The sequence below is a fragment of the Solea senegalensis genome, linkage group LG15, assembly GCF_019176455.1.
Source record: "Solea senegalensis isolate Sse05_10M linkage group LG15, IFAPA_SoseM_1, whole genome shotgun sequence".
Lineage (NCBI taxonomy): Eukaryota > Metazoa > Chordata > Actinopteri > Pleuronectiformes > Soleidae > Solea > Solea senegalensis.
In genome coordinates, this window is record NC_058035.1 from 9,669,741 (window position 1) to 9,686,770 (window position 17,030).

At 42.2% G+C, this 17,030-nt stretch overlaps 1 protein-coding gene across 2 annotated transcripts in view; it reads left to right on the forward strand.

Moving 5' to 3' along the window:
* mcu (mitochondrial calcium uniporter) overlaps positions 1 to 17,030 on the forward strand; it is a 51,315-nt gene that overhangs the window by 23,084 nt on the left and 11,201 nt on the right. The window contains exon 2 of one of the 2 annotated variants that reach the window (XM_044046047.1): positions 3,355 to 3,468. In XM_044046047.1, coding sequence (XP_043901982.1) covers positions 3,355 to 3,468 — 114 coding nt within the window. The remainder of the gene's footprint in view (positions 1 to 3,354; positions 3,469 to 17,030) is intronic. The other variant, XM_044046048.1, reaches the window with a different exon arrangement.

Below are 17,030 nucleotides of genomic sequence, written 5' to 3' on the forward strand. Positions count from 1 at the left end.
TAAACCCTATAGTTCACGTTTGTCCCCCCAAAATAATGAAACCCACTGTTTATTGACCCATAATAACATTTTCTGTAACTGTTTTCCTGCGGCTTGAATTCATTGTCAGAATGACAATGAGTCAGTCCGGTTACTTGGCTTAGCTTCAGTAAATATCCCACTTCACACTGTCAACAATTCCATGCATGCTGTTCCTCCTCCACAGTAACAGATCACAGGATTCAGATCCTCTTGGTCGTTCATTGGCACGCTTTGTACTTGGTGGAGTCTTGAACACAGACAGAGCCCTCATGTGTCCATGCATGTCTGACTTGTCATTGATAAGAAGCAAGCAACATATTATGTGAGTGCCAAGGTCCATTGCTTATCTGAAAGTGTCTGAAAGACTTCCAGACGTTCATTGCTCATTCTTTTGTAGAACTACGAGTGTCCAGCTGCTGAAATTGTATAACCACAAGGGGTCCAGTTTGTTGACAGACAAAGACAATGTCGGAATAAGTCTGCAAATTGTACTTCTCTTTCAGTAACTGTCCTTCGTGGTCCCTTTCTGTGCGTTTGCATTTGTAGAAACATAGTAGAAGTACTGGTTATAATTGCGGCTCTGCACCATAGCTAACCCATGAGCCTTTTTGGTCCCCAGTGCCTGCAGGTGTGCATACTGAAAAGTAAACATTCTACATTTATCAACAAGTGTTTCTACTGGCAACAACTCAAATTGGCATAATCCAAGCCACATCTTTGCTTGTGATGTGAGGAACCAAAGCTGAAAATCGTTAAATGAAAGGTAATTGTGTGTGTAACATGTTGAGGAAAAGGTAAGCTGACACCTCTTCATTGATTAGAATCCTGATAGCAGGAAATACACGGCAGAATCGCTAAAGAATTACAGCTTCTCATGCTGGCCTTCTTATTATGGACTGTTGTGTTTATTGGTATTGATTAATTAATGTAAAGCCTACATTCCGCGGCAGTGCGGTGGCTCAGTGGTGGTTAGATCTGTTGTGTCACTGTGTTGAATTGTGTGTGTGCGTGTGAATCTCTTCATGCCCACATGGGTCTGAAAACACAGATGTGCTGAACTGGTGACTCTGAAATGTTTGAATATGTTATATTTGAAGGCCCAGTGTGTAAGAATTAGTGACAGCTAATGACTGCAGATTATAACAAACTGAGGAGTCCTCCCCTAACCCTTCCCTTTTCCAAGCATGTCGAGGAACTGCAGTGACTTACGCACACGAGAAAGAATATTGTCCTCCTTCATTTGCACAGAAAGCATGTTCTTTCGGAAGCTTCCATTCAGGCTGATGTAGAAACGCGGATGTGAACGATAACGGCCTCCGTCAAGCAAGGCCCTTGCGTCGAGTACACATTAAAAGGTCATTATAAGGCTATGAAAACCAACTTATTTTTATTTTAAAACCTTTATACACTATACAAACTTACTTATGGGTAGTATATTCAATTTATGCCAATAAACTCCCCTGAATGTTAGGCACTAGACCTTTTACAGGTTGTCACAACAGTTGTCATACTGTAAGTGTGCTCACTCAATAGGTTAGGTATGCATTTAGCACAATATAAGATGCAGCATGTCTTCATTTATCGTTACCGATAAAAACACAAAGACGGGTTGGCGTTTAGAGTTTAATCTCAATGAAACTGCTACCTCACAATGATACTGGCAGAAGGTTGCTGGGAAACCACTGACTGCACTGAACCATGAAGTAGTTCAGTCCATTGTCCTCTATAAAACAATGTGGCATCGTCATATTCCGGTTTTAACATGTCGATGACTCACTTAGTTCTAGTAGGTGGATGTGGTCACCTTTGTACAGAGGCAGCAGTTGTCTCTTGCTCCTCCTGCCAGTTAAGTTAACTAAAACACTACATGTGGCTTCATGTTCTATCTTCTCTGGGCATAAAATGTGAAAGTATTCAGTTAATTAGAGATAGATAAATACTTAATTCATCCTCCATGGGGTAAATGCACATTGCTCTTGATAGATAGGTATAAAACCAGTATAAAACAAACATAAATAGTAAAAAAAAAGCAGATGAATAAACAAATATTGCACCAGGTCTGATTATTGCAACCTGCCCATTGTTTGGGTCACTGTTAAAAAGCCTGATGGCTGTGGGGACAAAGGACTTCCTGAACCTTTCAAGGTGCAGTGAGATCATCCTCTCACTGTGGCTGCTTCTCTTTCCTGTCATTGTCGCAATGGTTACATTACATATCACACACACACGTTTGAACTCGCCTAACTATTAAAACTCATTGGCTGCCAACAGTGGTTGAATTGACGTCTATAGCAGACACGCTTTTTTTGGTTTGTTTTTTGCTTTTCCTTTAGGGATAGAACCTGGTACCTGGTACTAACATGTGACGTCAACAGACTGCCGGCCACTGATTGGTCAGAGAGTGTCAAAGACTCAAAAGTCCTGAAAACATGCGTTACGTCTGACAACAAACAGAGTAGAATAGAGCAAAGCTAAGAGTTTCAACTGTATAGTGGAAAAGCCCTATAACTGTTTTCCTTTGTCACCGTTGACTCTTAAATGTGCTTTTAAAGGAGAATAGTTTTATAGTTTTATAATAGTTCACACCTCACCTCTAAAGTCAATGCTTTAGACTGCTGACGGTAGGTTTGTAAATACAAATCTTGTACGGTGAGATTGTCTGTGCTCAGATTCCCCCTGAGGCTAAACAGCTCCACATACTTGGCGCCAATATGAATAGTTAGCGTGGTACTCAGGTTGTTGTTCAAAGTGTACAGTCAAGGCACACACAGTGTTTATAATTATCCATCCCACTTTGTCTCCATCTAATCTTTCCGCAGTGCTGGTAGGCAGAGAACATCTGAGTGCCTGCACTGACTTTAAAGGTGAAAGTATTTTAGTCCATCAACAATCAGTTTGTGCAGTAGTGGATAATGGGGAAAACTAATTCACAGCTAATCTTGGTTTAGGTGTGGAGCTTCTGCAGCTCTTTCATCTGCAATTGAGGCTTCCTCACTCGTTGCCCCCAGAGCACGCAGGGAATCCACACACTACAGGCACAGCTCTGGCCACACGGCGTGTTTGCATGGCAGTGCAGAGGATGCAAATAGAACGTAAAACACAATGACCACTTTCATGTCTGGAGCTTGTTGTTGTTGTGCTGTAGGTCCTGATGGGGACCGTTTAGGTCCTGATGGTGAGGTTTATAATTTTGCATAGGGATCTGCTGTGGCGTCCCCTAAAGAGAGAAGCCAGAAGAAAAAGTATTTTATGCAATTAATTCACGTTTGCTACTCGATCTAAAGACGATGTTGCCCAACTTGACATTTTTTTCTGTTTGTGTCTCCTCCTCAGCAGGACGTACTGTCTGCTCCTTTCACCCGTCAGACTGTCAGGAGAGCACATGGCCTACGGTCAGCAGCCCAGTGCACACTCTTCACCCAACCTCCCACTGCCCTGTCTCCACAGGTTAGTGTTTGTGTATCTGACAGGAATTTTCTATGTTGATTTCTGTGTTTGTACGTGAGATGTGTGTATGTATAATCTGAAATTGTTGCAGTTATCAAACAGATATTGGCTAATCCATTGTTGGCAGTCGGTGTACCTGCAGAATTGTAATCTAAGAACCTGCCAGCTTTACCCAACACTTGTAGGAACAACCATTAATTAATTCCTTGTTATTTTATAACGTGCCTATTTAGTAAATCAGTGACAAAAAAAAAAAAATACATATTCAACGCACAACATTTTCTGTTGGCCTCCTAGATGCGTTTTTGGAATGATGTTGACTAATAACCACCTGTCATCCAAATCTTAATAATCCCTCTGCCACTTCCTGTTTTGAACAGGACTGCTGTGTTGTTTCTATTATTGTCAGTTTACCAGTGATTAATATGCAAGAGAATCCTTTGAAGGTTGATGAGGTCACTGGAGGGCAGTATTCTGATAAAGCCATTACAAGGCAAAATCTATTCAAATGTATTCATGAAGCCCACTGTTCAATGGCAACCTCCCCACCACGGCCGCTGCTGCCTTGATTTAGTGCTGTTTACATGAAGCGGTGTGCACTGCCATATGAAAACCTGTTCCCCGCTCAACCTTATTAAAGCCTGTGTGTTGACACTTTGACAAATGTGTATTTGTATTATAAACGCAGATATTTTTTGCAAATGCAATGTTACATCATAAAACCCAACCTGTGGCGTGAAAGAAAACGTATCAAAAACAAATATCGAAGTCGTTTCACCACAACTGTTGTTGTGTAATAACGTTATAGCTACAAATAATGCTCAGTGCCACAGACTCTACATTACAGCACAGATGAGTTATGAGAAGCATGTCTGTCAGGACGTTTCCATGATGTCAGGATGACTAAAACCAGACTTTTTAAATTCCCTTTAAACATTTTAGTCCACTTGTACTGAATCAAATTTCTCAAAGTGGGACCAACACACCCAGGTAATGCGTTTGGAAATCAAATTACTACTACTAGTGTGTTAATTTGTGGTGCTTTTCCACTATACAGCTGTAGCATGGCTCGACACGGCACGGATCGAACACGGTTTTGGTGGTTTTCCATTACTGTAGTATCGCCTCAATGTGGGCTGCGCGGAAATGCAGTGACGGTGTTTTATACGCGACACAAACTAAACTAAATACGGCTGAACGGGTTGTGACTCCTCTGAGATTTGAGACATTTCCTTGTTAAATGTTTTCAGGATTTTTAAGTCTTTTTAACGGATCTACAGCGCGGCGTTGTGCGGTTTGATTCTTGTGTCGGACGGCACACTTGGCGCTCAACACTCTCAGTGTCACACTATCCGTGTCCGTTAGTCTGTTGACATCACATTTACACTCGCTTGGAACCTCGCCAGAGCAGGTACTAAAAAAAAAACCAGGTGCTATCCCGAATGGAAAAGCAAAACAACGAGAAGAGTCGAGCCGTGACATGCCGAGCTGTGCTACAACTGCATAGTGGAAAAGCTACATTGCACTCAGGTTCTCCACAGTTCCCACCCTAGCATGAAAGAAAACATGGTGAAGTCCAGGCTTATCCTTTTTTTTCCGCGACTGATGAGTCTAATACTAACAAGAGCAGGCAGACACACTCTATTCAATAAGTTAGTGCTTGTATATTTAATTGTGCATGGAAACATACTGCGTCTCGTGGAATGTCTTGCTTTGCATTTCGGCACACATGCTATCAGGTTAGTGCAGCCACACGGCCTGCATGAGGCTTGTAGTTGACCACTTGACAAAGGCAGCAGTGAAATTTAACAGCAGCTGTATGAACACAGGTGTGTAAGATGTATGCAAACAGCCACGCAGCTGTCTGACTCTCACAAAGTATCATAATATACCCACTTGACCGGCAGACGTTTGATTCACTTGTCGGGTACTGGGGGATTTCAGATGGAAATTTGATGTCAGATCAAATTAAGGATGAATTTGTGTCACTTGTGTGTCTGTTGCTGGGCTCAGTCGTGTGACATCACAGCCTCACTAACTTCTCCCTCAGTTATTACTTTGATCCCCTGTTGCCATCTGTGTTTGGATCACATCACAATGAGGTTCATTCTGTCTTCCTGCAGTGTTGTGTTGCAATAGAGTCTTGAGGTCGTGTCTGTTGTTTTCCAGCTCACTAGGACTGCAGCGATTATTCGATTCATTGATTATTTTTGAACTATTTTGATAATCGATTAATCAGTTTGAGTGTTTGTTTTTTTCCATGAATTAAAACAATTAAAATTATTCTATTGTGTAAATAATTGTTAGTTGCAGCGCTAGTACTAATCTCAGATGGAGGTTGTGGTACTTTTACAAGTAACATTCTTATCCCAGGATTTAATAATGCATTGCTTTCTTAGTCCATTTTTGGCCTTTACAGCAGCAGCTGACATGGTCGTGATCATGTGATTTTGACTGAGTGTTCTGGAACAGCTGCTCGGTGATTGCGGCTATTTTTAGCGCCGGTACGCATTGGAAGACATCGTATATAAAGTGAAAGGTCCACCAGTCCGTGTCTTTACGTGTACTTGTGAAATTTGCCTACATGGTGTGTCTTGAAGATTAGCGCTGGGCAGTCGCAACATTCTCAGAACATGGTGTCACGTTGGTGTCCTTCCGATGGAACATAACAAGCAGTCACGAGATCTGGCAGTTCTTCACTTCTCATCTCTGCCACTTTGTCCTTCATCCCCCCAAACTTGTGTTTGTCAAACCACAAGTCTTTGCACTTGGTATTCTTGTGAGTAAAGTCCAGCTAGAATCCAATAGAGATGCATTATGTTAAAAAGATCAGCTCAAGGTTAAGTGTGTATATATTTTTCACCGGGAAATGCGCTTGGCTACCCAACAAGCTTGCTAGGGATGAAAATTTTATGATGAGAACAGGATATTTGTTCCTTGAGTGCCTGCAGTCCAATGCAGGCCGTGCATTAGCTCATCTCCTCTTCTTTCTGGATGTGTGTATGTGTTCGGTACCGTGCATCGTAGCGATTGTATGTTCCTTGTGATTTGATTGGGTTCGTGCATGTGCCTTTATGTGTCATTGGGCTACGTGAAATGGAGAAGGCCAGGCGTGCGTTTGCACAGGGTGGGGGGTGGTTGTACAATGAAAAATGAGCAGAGGCTTCCCCTCGGACTGTGTTTACATTTCACTGCAGCGAGTCTCTCAGAACAGCGTTGGGGGAAGGTTGGGGAAGCAGGACGGAGGAAATGTATACATTACTATCGCTGCTTGTAAGTTAAGAGCACCAGCTATGGTTGGGTTGTCCTAGCAAGACCTTGTTTACATGAGGGTGAAACAGCCGGTTGATAGTTGCGAGTGTCCTACTCCCTGCCACAGAGCCTCCAGAGGGAGAGCTGTTTGTTCAGAGGGCAGGGGAGGGAGGAGACATAGGAGGCTCAGCAGGGAGTGTTTGCTTCACCAGGGCTTGTTGTCTGCTACGTAGGTTGAGGATATTATTCTCATAACCAAGAGTAAACATCAGCAAAGCAATGACATCGAGCAGAGATTCTGAAAGAGAGTCTGATGGTATATGTTTAGAACAAGTCTATGCAACCCTATGTGTGCCCTGCATTGATTTCATTTTGCACTTTTTGTCTTTTTCTAATTTCATTGATATCTCTCTCTCCCTTGCCCCTGCATTGCTGCAGTACAGGCACTTGTCTCTGATACTTGGCTCCTACTTCTCCCCCTTTCCCTCCTCCCTCTGTAGCTCTTTGGCATCCATCAGTTTAGCTGCAGCTTCCCACGAGGCCTGATGGGTCACAGCTACACACACACACACACACACACACACACACACACACACACACACACACACACACACACACATACACATACACACACACACATACTGCGTCGTCGTCCATGCATGGACCTCTCGACCCATCTGTGACTCAGCTTCTACAGAAGGGAGTTGTGACGATGTGGAAATGTTGTCAAATGTCACACTGATACATGAGAAGAGAGAGATTTCCTTTTCCTTTTTTAACTTTTCATTTATTTTTAAATGAGGAAGAAATAAGATGTTGGCTCCTGACTGGAAGTAAATGGAGTTCATGCTACTTTTTTGAGATTGGTAAGACAAAACTGGTAAAACCATACATTGTCATGGAAGCTGGTTAAGATTTAGTCTAAGGGAAGTTAGGGGACGTGGTGTTGTAACTCTTGGATGTCAAAATAATCTTTCCTCTTCCTGAGACAGAGACGAGTAAAAAAAACCAGTCAGTTGGTCAGTCCACGGTGTATACAGTATTGCTCCCATTTTTGTTGCTTGATTTTTGTCAGTAATCTACACCGATCTGAGCAATCACACATTGTCACAGTTCTGACATGTGGCTGTAGTTTAAACCACAATCACTTCTTCGGTGCAGGAAGCTGCCATGGAGGTGAGCATTGGGAAATGGCCAATTTATGAGAAGAGAGGCTTCTGTTTGCTCTGGGAGGCTGGCGTGTTTATGAAGGGAACGTGAAACCAGTTGCTGTGTTTAAATGACATTTTTTTTGTGCTCAAGCAGAATTTCTCTTCTCAAACGGTATTGTTGTGAGGCAGTTTCCTTTCCTGTTCTCCCTGCATGTACACATTTCTATCACTTCTCCTTTTATGGTGTCAAGTCACACAGAGGTTGTGCCGTGTGTTGTCCACAACTTGACGTAATTGCAGATGTGGCCACAAAGTTTGGAGATGCTGTTGATATCCTCTGTTTTGTATTTATCATTTCTGAACTAACAGCTTCTTTGATAGGGTCATGTAACATTTTTTTCCTCCAAGGTTTCCTTTTATTGCGACCAGGATTCCAAGCTTCAAACATTTATTTCAAAACTGTGAGGTGTGAGAGAAAGACATGAAGTGCAATTTGTGTCGAAAATCACATCTCTCTCAGTCAGATGGCCTTACACTGAACAATATTGCTCTGTCAATTGCGAAAGAAATCAGCATCGAAAATAGGTCACTTTTATTTCCCCAGAACCTGACTCAGAATCATTACATCTGTGTGTTTTCGTCCATATCAGAGTAATCCAGTGATTGTGTTGTGTGTGTATTCACTGCAAAGATGAATTGCTAACTGAAAATTTGTGTAGTGTCTAGTAATAATTCTAACAGTATGGTGCACTATAATGGTTCCAACACTTCAAAAATAATCATAATAATATTTATATTTTCATAAACTCAAAGGTGCTTTACATCAAGAATAAATAAGATTGGGAATTAGGAAAGGAAAAAGTCTTTATTATAAAATCCTTTAGTCTCTGCTGTACCTTTTTTTTTTAAACTATTCCCTATCACACACAAACACACCAGAAAGGTTATCAAAATGAGCATAAAACTTGTAATCAGTTTGGAAAGGTTCTGACAGTGTTGTGTCAAAAGGCTTGTTGTGTGTGTGGGGCCGTGTACTGTTTATTTCAAAGGCTCAAGCAGGAGCTGATTATCAGAGTTGATAAGGTAACTAAAGTTTGATAGGAGTGATCGTTTTCTCCGAGTGCAGCGCTGAAAAAAAAAAAAAAAGTGATGCAAGGAGAAATAAATGAGGAAGGCATTTGTCACTTTTTCTCAACCTGTGTCCTAACTCCACAGTAATTGAACTGCTGTTAAGCAGATGGATTGTGTTTTCCCACATAAACAAGACATTAGCAAACGTATTCAGGTTTTATTGCGCTAAGGTGCCTATAAATAAAATGTATGCGCATTCTGATACCATTTTCAGTTTGTTTTTTTTCTAAAAAAGTCATTTGTCTGCAGGCATGAGTGAAAACAGTTGATACGGTGATCAAACTGATTATTCTGCATCGTGACACACAGATACTGATCAGCTCAGTAAGGTTTAAAACCCACCTGTATGACTGAGAGAGCATCACTATATTGATAAGCTAACCAGTGCATTTAGGGATATAAAGGGGTGTAGTGTTTCTGTACACTGACAATTGAGCCTATCAGATAACAATCCCTGCTTTGTATGTATATTATATTCACTCTCTATAGTTAGACGGGATATATTCTAGTCTGTGATTGATCGCAAAATGTGTTTTACGACGGCAATTTTTCTCCCCGTGTATGAAGTGACATTTTCTGTCTCAGTTTGAACAAACACGTCGTCCATCTTGAGTGATGGTGTGACCCGCACTGCATTCATAAACCCGACGTTCAAAAGCAGGAATGTATGATAAAGGGCTGCCAGGTGGTTTGACTGACTTAAAGTCTTAAATCGACAATTTGTTTACAACGTGTGAGGAAGAAAATTTGTGTCGATGCTGCCCCTGCATTCCCGTGAATCTGTCATGACATGAAAACGCTGTACATTTTCGTCATGATGGAGTCCCATTGCAGTGATATGCAACATACAGCATGTGGCGTCAAACAAACCTGATGCTACAGCTACTGATACTGATGCCTGTCTGGCCTGTGCTGATGTGCAGATAAAACACTGTCATTATTATAAAATCGTATTAAATACAGCTTTAGTATTAATATCAGTGCTAGTTGCACAAGAATGCATCTGATAATTTCAGTTATTCAAAGATGGCTACTGATTAAAGCACATCTGCTGCTTTTTTTTTTAGCCAACATAATCCAGATTAATGTACTTAATTATTAAAATCACTCTGTCCAATTGCATCAGTGCAGTATAGTCTATTTTTAGATGTCGATTTACATCATAACGCTTCGCTTTTCTTCATCCTGTTACTTTGTCCTTGTTTTTCTTGCAAATTATCAGCACATCCTCCACACAGCGTTGTCATTAATCAGGTTTCTTATTGGCCTGCAGTCTGCGGGATTAAAGGTCATCAAAGGTCATGTTGGTTTATGAAGGATGAGATGTAAAAATAAAAGTGAATTTATTGTTCCGAAGACTTTTTGAATTCCAAGTTACCGTGAGTGAGCCAGCTCACCAGAGGTGATGCCAAGAGGGGCAGTGATCACACCAAAGCTGTTAAACCTCTCATTCGTGGTATGTAGCCCCTTTAACATGCACATTATTAGCATATTTTCACCAAAAGAAACCTCTTTTGCTTCCAGATAGCTTAAACCAGTTGTATCTTGGACGGGGAGCTGCAGTGGTCGGTCCACTGTGGGAGGCAACGTGACGAAGAAACTGTTGTGCCCTCGCCTGAGCTCATTCACCAATATCCAGGCTGATTCCTGCAGTGAGGGAGAGAGGGAAATGGACAAAAACAACGGCCGCGGGGAGTCGAGTGGCAGATTAGGCCCTTGAGAAAGATGAGAGTCAAATTGCATTCAAACTAGAATCAAAGAGAAAAGGCAACACAGTGATGATGAGGATTAAGATTTGAATGAGGGCATGAGGACAAAGATATAGTGATTGTGTGAGCAGTATCGAAGCACTGGCACAGAGACGAAAGGGCAAAAATGAGAGGAGGAGCTGGAGGCGAGATTAGAGGATGGGGACGGTCTTTTAACAAAGTCATTATCAGCCATGCAGCCTGATCCACAATTAGTATCAGCTGAGCCTGTTCAGCATTGTCAGCATTGTGTGGTCCGAGAGTCAGGATGGTGGGTTGTCATGACTCCACAGAGCTCGTGGAGCAGGGACTGTCGCATAACGCGCAGGCATGTGAATACAGTACTAGCTGCAGCGCAGAGGACCCTATGAGATCTGAGAGCTGGGCTCGCTGCTCACTCGACTGCTGTGACTCTCATTCCCCCGGCCCTGCAGGTTGGCATCATGAAAGAGTATGCCCCGCTTTCTGTACAACCGTATGTAGTCTGTTTGAGAGCAAGCTCTTCCTGACTCTTCCACACGGTGCAGGATCTGTGAATGGCTTAGGGTGAAGCTTTTGTTCTTATTAACAATCTGACACAACAAGATAATGACATGCTGTTGTTCCACGAACACGGTATATCTCCAAAGTCTTTAACAAGGGCTCTGCGTTAATTCATTTTAACACCGACATGATTTCATACTAACAAGACTTTGTCTCACTGAGTGTTGAGCCTTGGTCCTGTCAAGAGAGTGACACAGCTTCATTTATGCATCCTCACAAAAAATGATGTAGGGACTCTCCGCAAGGTTAACTGAGAACATGCTACCATAAGTCAGTCACAATGGCTCTCTGGGTTTATTCATCCATTTACTTCTGTCTCGTGGAAGAGATGCCTCCATTAATGGGGCTATTAGTACTAAAGTGGATGGTCAGGCTCTGTATTTCTGTTTTGGACCCTTTGCCTCTCGGGTCCCTTAAAGGTCACCTGTGGTAGTGCAGGTTCACAGTGGCCTGCGGAGATGATCGTTGTATGTGTCTACTTATTTATGATACAGTTTATAATCTGATTGAAGACATAGACGTGCCCACCTCGTGCATCAGAAGACTCCAAACCATGATTTGATAATTGCTTTTTCACCAGGGCTGGGTATTTGCACTGGTGTCCTGAACTGATTTGATTTGATCCTGACTCACCAGCTGCTGATTCGATTTCATGCAGAGGATAGAGTCTGTATTAAAATATTGATCTCAAGATTGTATGAACCAATATCAGATCTTTCACGTGAAGATCGGTATGAGTTGGGAAAATCTTTAGAGTATGACCTCAAGGCATTGTCTTTTTCAGATAAATATTGTATTATTGTTACAGTATACCATCTATCCCTGTAAACCTAGTCACTGAAATGCCTCTAGGAATTTGCTTGGGCAGCCAGTCACATAGTCTCCATGTACTGTACGTCATACTCTCCCACTAAAACACTTGAAAGTGAGTGTAGGGCTCAGTGGAAACTCAACACGACACAAAAGAGCTGTCACCGCCTTCTTGCAGCTTGACTAAAATATTCTAATCATAGACAAACTGAGGGTGTAAACCAACAGTCTCGCTATAGTAGGTATCTTTATGAAGAGCGCTGTATGTTGCTGTGTTCAGTATGAGCGAGTTGTTGTGCTGCAGGTCTTTCAGCATTGTCAGTCTGTCTGAGTTGCGTTCATTTCCTGCTCCGGTGTTTTAGCATGCCAAATGTCCATGTGGACTGCAGCAAAGTCAAACTCGGACAGACTTGCTGACACCACCAAAGAGGGCAGAGAGTTGCACTGCTGTTGCTTCAGTTTTTTTCCAGACTTCCTGGAGTCTCTCCATGGACCAGTGGCTCAAAGGCTGGACATTAAACGCTGCAGAAACAGAGTTGAACTCTGACCTTGGCCCCTTTACAGTGCAGAGAGAGATGTCCTCTCAAGGCTAATTTACACTACAGGGTATTCAACGGGAAAATCCACGTTTCTAAAGTTGTGGCTTATCGCTCCTAATTGGCTTGTTATTGCCTCTTGTGACCCAGAATCTGAAAATGAACACTGATGACACTGGTTTGTCAGACGGAAGAAGAAGGACAAGAAAAAGATATAACATCTAAAAACCTATGGACATGAAACCTCTGAAGATCACGCTGTGTGTAGGGAGAAGACCGTCAAAGTTCCTCAAAAGGAATTCCCCGGCTCTGCTCCATAAATAACAGCAGTCTGGGAGACATTGTATGTTGCTCTGAATGTCACCACACACACTCAGAGGAGCAAACATTCAGCGCTGCATCAGGGGAATATTGGCACGACACTGCACTAGCTGATGTTTGACCATTTATGGGAGCAACTGTTACATCAACACACAATGTACAGGTATTACAAGTCTTTCTAATCGGTCTCAGATGCTATGAGTTGAGAGTTTTTCTTATTCTTCCAGACTTAAATTAAGAAAACCATGGGTTATGCTGTGTCGTAATACCTGCCCCTGAATAAAAATTAGTATAGCTATTTGGTCACTGCTGTTCTCGTTGTTGTTTTTTTGGGTACGTAATAATGCAGTTCCTATGGGCTGTAACTTGGGTCATTATTTTTCCCCACGAAACCCCTGTCCCAGGCACTGAGAGAAGAACAGAAATAAAGCAACGTTTATCGGGGAAACAACATAAAAATGGATGGTGTGATTTTGCTATTGCCATTACACTGCGCAATTAGCTTTTTTTCCAGCTTTGAATTGTGAAGACAGATCTTTGCTTAGCCCATGATTTATTGCATGCCCTTCTCTCCCCTGCATTCTGTAGTCCGGCCAGGTGTTTTGTTTTAATACCTGCACATTAAAGCGGTGCGTTACCATCGGTTTGGCCCATTAGTCAAACAATACTACAAATTTTAGTTCACCTCACTGCTCGCTAAACGCTGAACGAGTAAACAACAACAACAAAAAAACGCAGTCAAGATTCAGTCATCCTGCCTTGAAATTCAAATTGGACATTTTCATTATTGAATCTTACTCCACGTTTTTTCTCAGCTGACAGTTAATTGGAGAGATTCTCTACCGAAGAAGAACAAAAAACTCCCTTGTGCCTCTCGACAGCCGTATGCGTTAAATGGAAAGGATTTAGTAAAGCAAATTTAAATGGGTAGAAGTAACCAGGAATGACTTTTTACGATCACTATAACAGAAGTTTTGGAATATATAATTCACTCTCACTACAGTTAGTCATGAGTAACAGAGTTTGTGCCCTTTGTCGGGAACATCTTTCGGAGACAGATTTTGGAAGCCTTGCAAGACACGAAGCAGAAAATGGGGAAAGTGGAGCATCTTGTGCCCTTCAGCATTATAGATGAGATAAACTGGCGATGATGACCTTGTACTAAGCATGGGCTCTGAACATGAGCACGAGCATTTTTATTCAGAGTTTTGTGCGATGCCACAAAAACTACTTTAAAAAAAGAAGTTGTTTTCTACTGGATAAATCCTCAAACATCAGGGAGAAATATTGCTGTTTTTAAGCTCCCCAAAGCAGTTTCAGCAGGTGAAGCAGTAAAGTGGTAATTTGTTCTGGCTTAGGCAGCGCAAATAGCTGGTAATTTATTTCTCAATTTAAAATGTATGTTTTATCTTCCAAGTTCCACTTTAATTAATTAATGTGTCCAGAATCAACAGAAAATGTTGGTGCTAAATGTAGATCTGCTCTCTTTTCAAGCAGATAATTACAATGTTGGCATGTGAAGAAGGACAGCAAGGCTTTCTGACTGCTGCTGCTGCTGGTGGGAAGAGAAAGAAAGAAAAAAGAGGATAATCCCAGTTTGAGCCGGGATTATTCAGCAGCATTTATTGGCGTGTGATGCAGAAGAGCTGCAGGTCTTCACCTTTTCACATATCACGATCACCTTTGTTGATAAAAGGATGCAAGTTGGGAATTTGACTGTTGACTAAGTCAACTAGCTCTCATTCTCTTTGCCAAAGGTCTTTGTCTTTTGTGTGTTCGTCTGTTTGCCTGTGAGCAGAATCACCAAAAACTACGAAACTGGTTTTCACAAAACCTAATGGTGTCGTGGAGCATGGAGCAAGGGAAGGACACGTTTAATTTTGGTGTCAGAAGAGTGTAGTATGGGCCTTGATTGGAAGTCTGCGCTGTTCTAGTGTAGGGTACTAGTTAACAGTTAACTAGTAAAACAGTTAAAAACTCACTGGAAAAAGGGTATCCTACACTTTTCAAAATTTAAATAATATGATAATTAAATGATAATAGTTAAATATAGATTATAGGATAATAGTAGTAGATCGAAAGTATTACAAAATTGTCAAACATACACACTTCTGCTTTTGACTGACCTGGTCACATCACTTAGCGGCTTCAGTGGTTAGGTCTCTCACTCTCACTCAGACTCAGCTTAACACTCTGACCAGTGTAAGATGTGTGCCTCCAGCATGCATCCTGGGGTTCAACAACTCATTCCTGCTTGACTGCATTATTGCTAGTCAAGCTGACCAGTTCACAGTGCAGACCAGTGCGACCCTCAGGCCAGCTGTAAAAGTCCCAGAGTGGCGGCCACAGTTCTCTTCAGATGAGCTGTGTGTCTGTGAATGTCAGCCAGATCTCTTTCAAGAAAGGGGGGGAAAGTGAAAAGGGTTGAGGGATTGAAGAAGGTAAAAAAAAAACTTCACTCCCTTCATCCAGTTGCTGGAGCAGGTGAGTGAAGTATTGCGTGACCTGCACTGGAATGAACACCTGATACAAGCGGCGCCGGCGAGTGCCATCTGGTGTATGAGCAATCAGTAAAGGGTCATGTCTGCAGACTGACCGCGCACACACACACACACACACACACACACACACAGACACACAGTTTGAGATACACGCTGCACTTCACTCTCATCTCAAAAGTGACCGAAGAGCGTTGGAAAATGCAAATGCCTCTCCTCAGATGGGTTCAATCTTTAGAGGATTCACTGTAGTTGCCTTATGCTCGTGTGTGAATGCCTGCACTGCTGTTTAATAATGCATCAGGTTACAGTGTTGCTGGTTCCGTGAAGTGCAGTGAGGTGGGGTCGTTGGTGTCAGCGGTGGCGAGTGCGTCAGGGCTCCACCTGGTGCTTCTGAAGTAGCCCACGTGTCATGGAAATGGACTCATGCACTGCTGAGATCTTATCCCATGGATCAAGCGTGCCATGAGCTAGCATCAATTAATCAAAGCATGGCCATTGTCTGAAAGGCAATTTACTGAAATGGAACGCCAGATTAATTGGGATCTGTTTATTATCTTGCTGTAACCAGACTGGGGTGTGATGTTTGACATTGCCTAATCAGGGGAGAGTTGCTTTCACTATCAACGCTGCATTGCAGTGGAGCGATCAGATGGGTATGGGCTTTCGCGGGGCACACTGTGCATTGTCACAGCGTCCTTCTCCTTGTGTGAGCAGAGATTACTTAATACTGTGCCGCTGAAGAAAGTGACTGCAGATTTCATATCTCTAAATGGTTTTTACCAGCAACCCGAGGAACATAGACGAGATAAATGGCAGCCTTTTTGTTACATAAGATTGTTCCTGGGCAGAGGAAATGACAGCGACTACAGACACACTGACTGGACTTAAAGCCACTTTCTTCTCTAGCAATTGCAGCGTAGCCGCCTTATCTACTGTAGGTGAATTTGTGCTTTTGTTTTTTCAATCTCATGATGGGGAGTTGTAGACTGCAAGAGGCTGAGTGGACAGGACCTGGACCTCGCCCTAGAGCAGAGAAAGCAAGAGAGAGAGTGAGAGAGTGAGTGAGAGAGAGAGAGAGAGAGGAGGTGACATGATGCACAACAAGATATAAAACTGGACACATCAGCTATACTGCACTGACACAGAATGCCCCTTACATACTCGCTGTATAATTTATAAGATGTGAGCCAGCAGTTTTTTTTTTATCCAGTTTCCCTAAGTGGGAGGTTGAATTTAGTCTACGAATCAGAAAACAGTAAAGAAATTGACATCAAAAGCCATCAGTCATCAGCTTTTCAACTGTAATAATTTCCTTCCTTCCTACGAATTGTGCGTCCATATATTTTGGTCCACATTTCAACTTTGAATCAAACTCGGCACACATTTCCTCCTGAATTCCCTTTTTCAGAAAAGCCACGCAAAACAATCAACCTGGATTGTGATTGGATAATCAAATATTGATGACCTTGGTATCGAAATATAAGCTTATGTGTGTGAAATTTTCTATTCTGCATTAGAAAATGTTGAAATTGTGTTAGAAATAGCAAAAGCGATGCATGCGAGCATCCC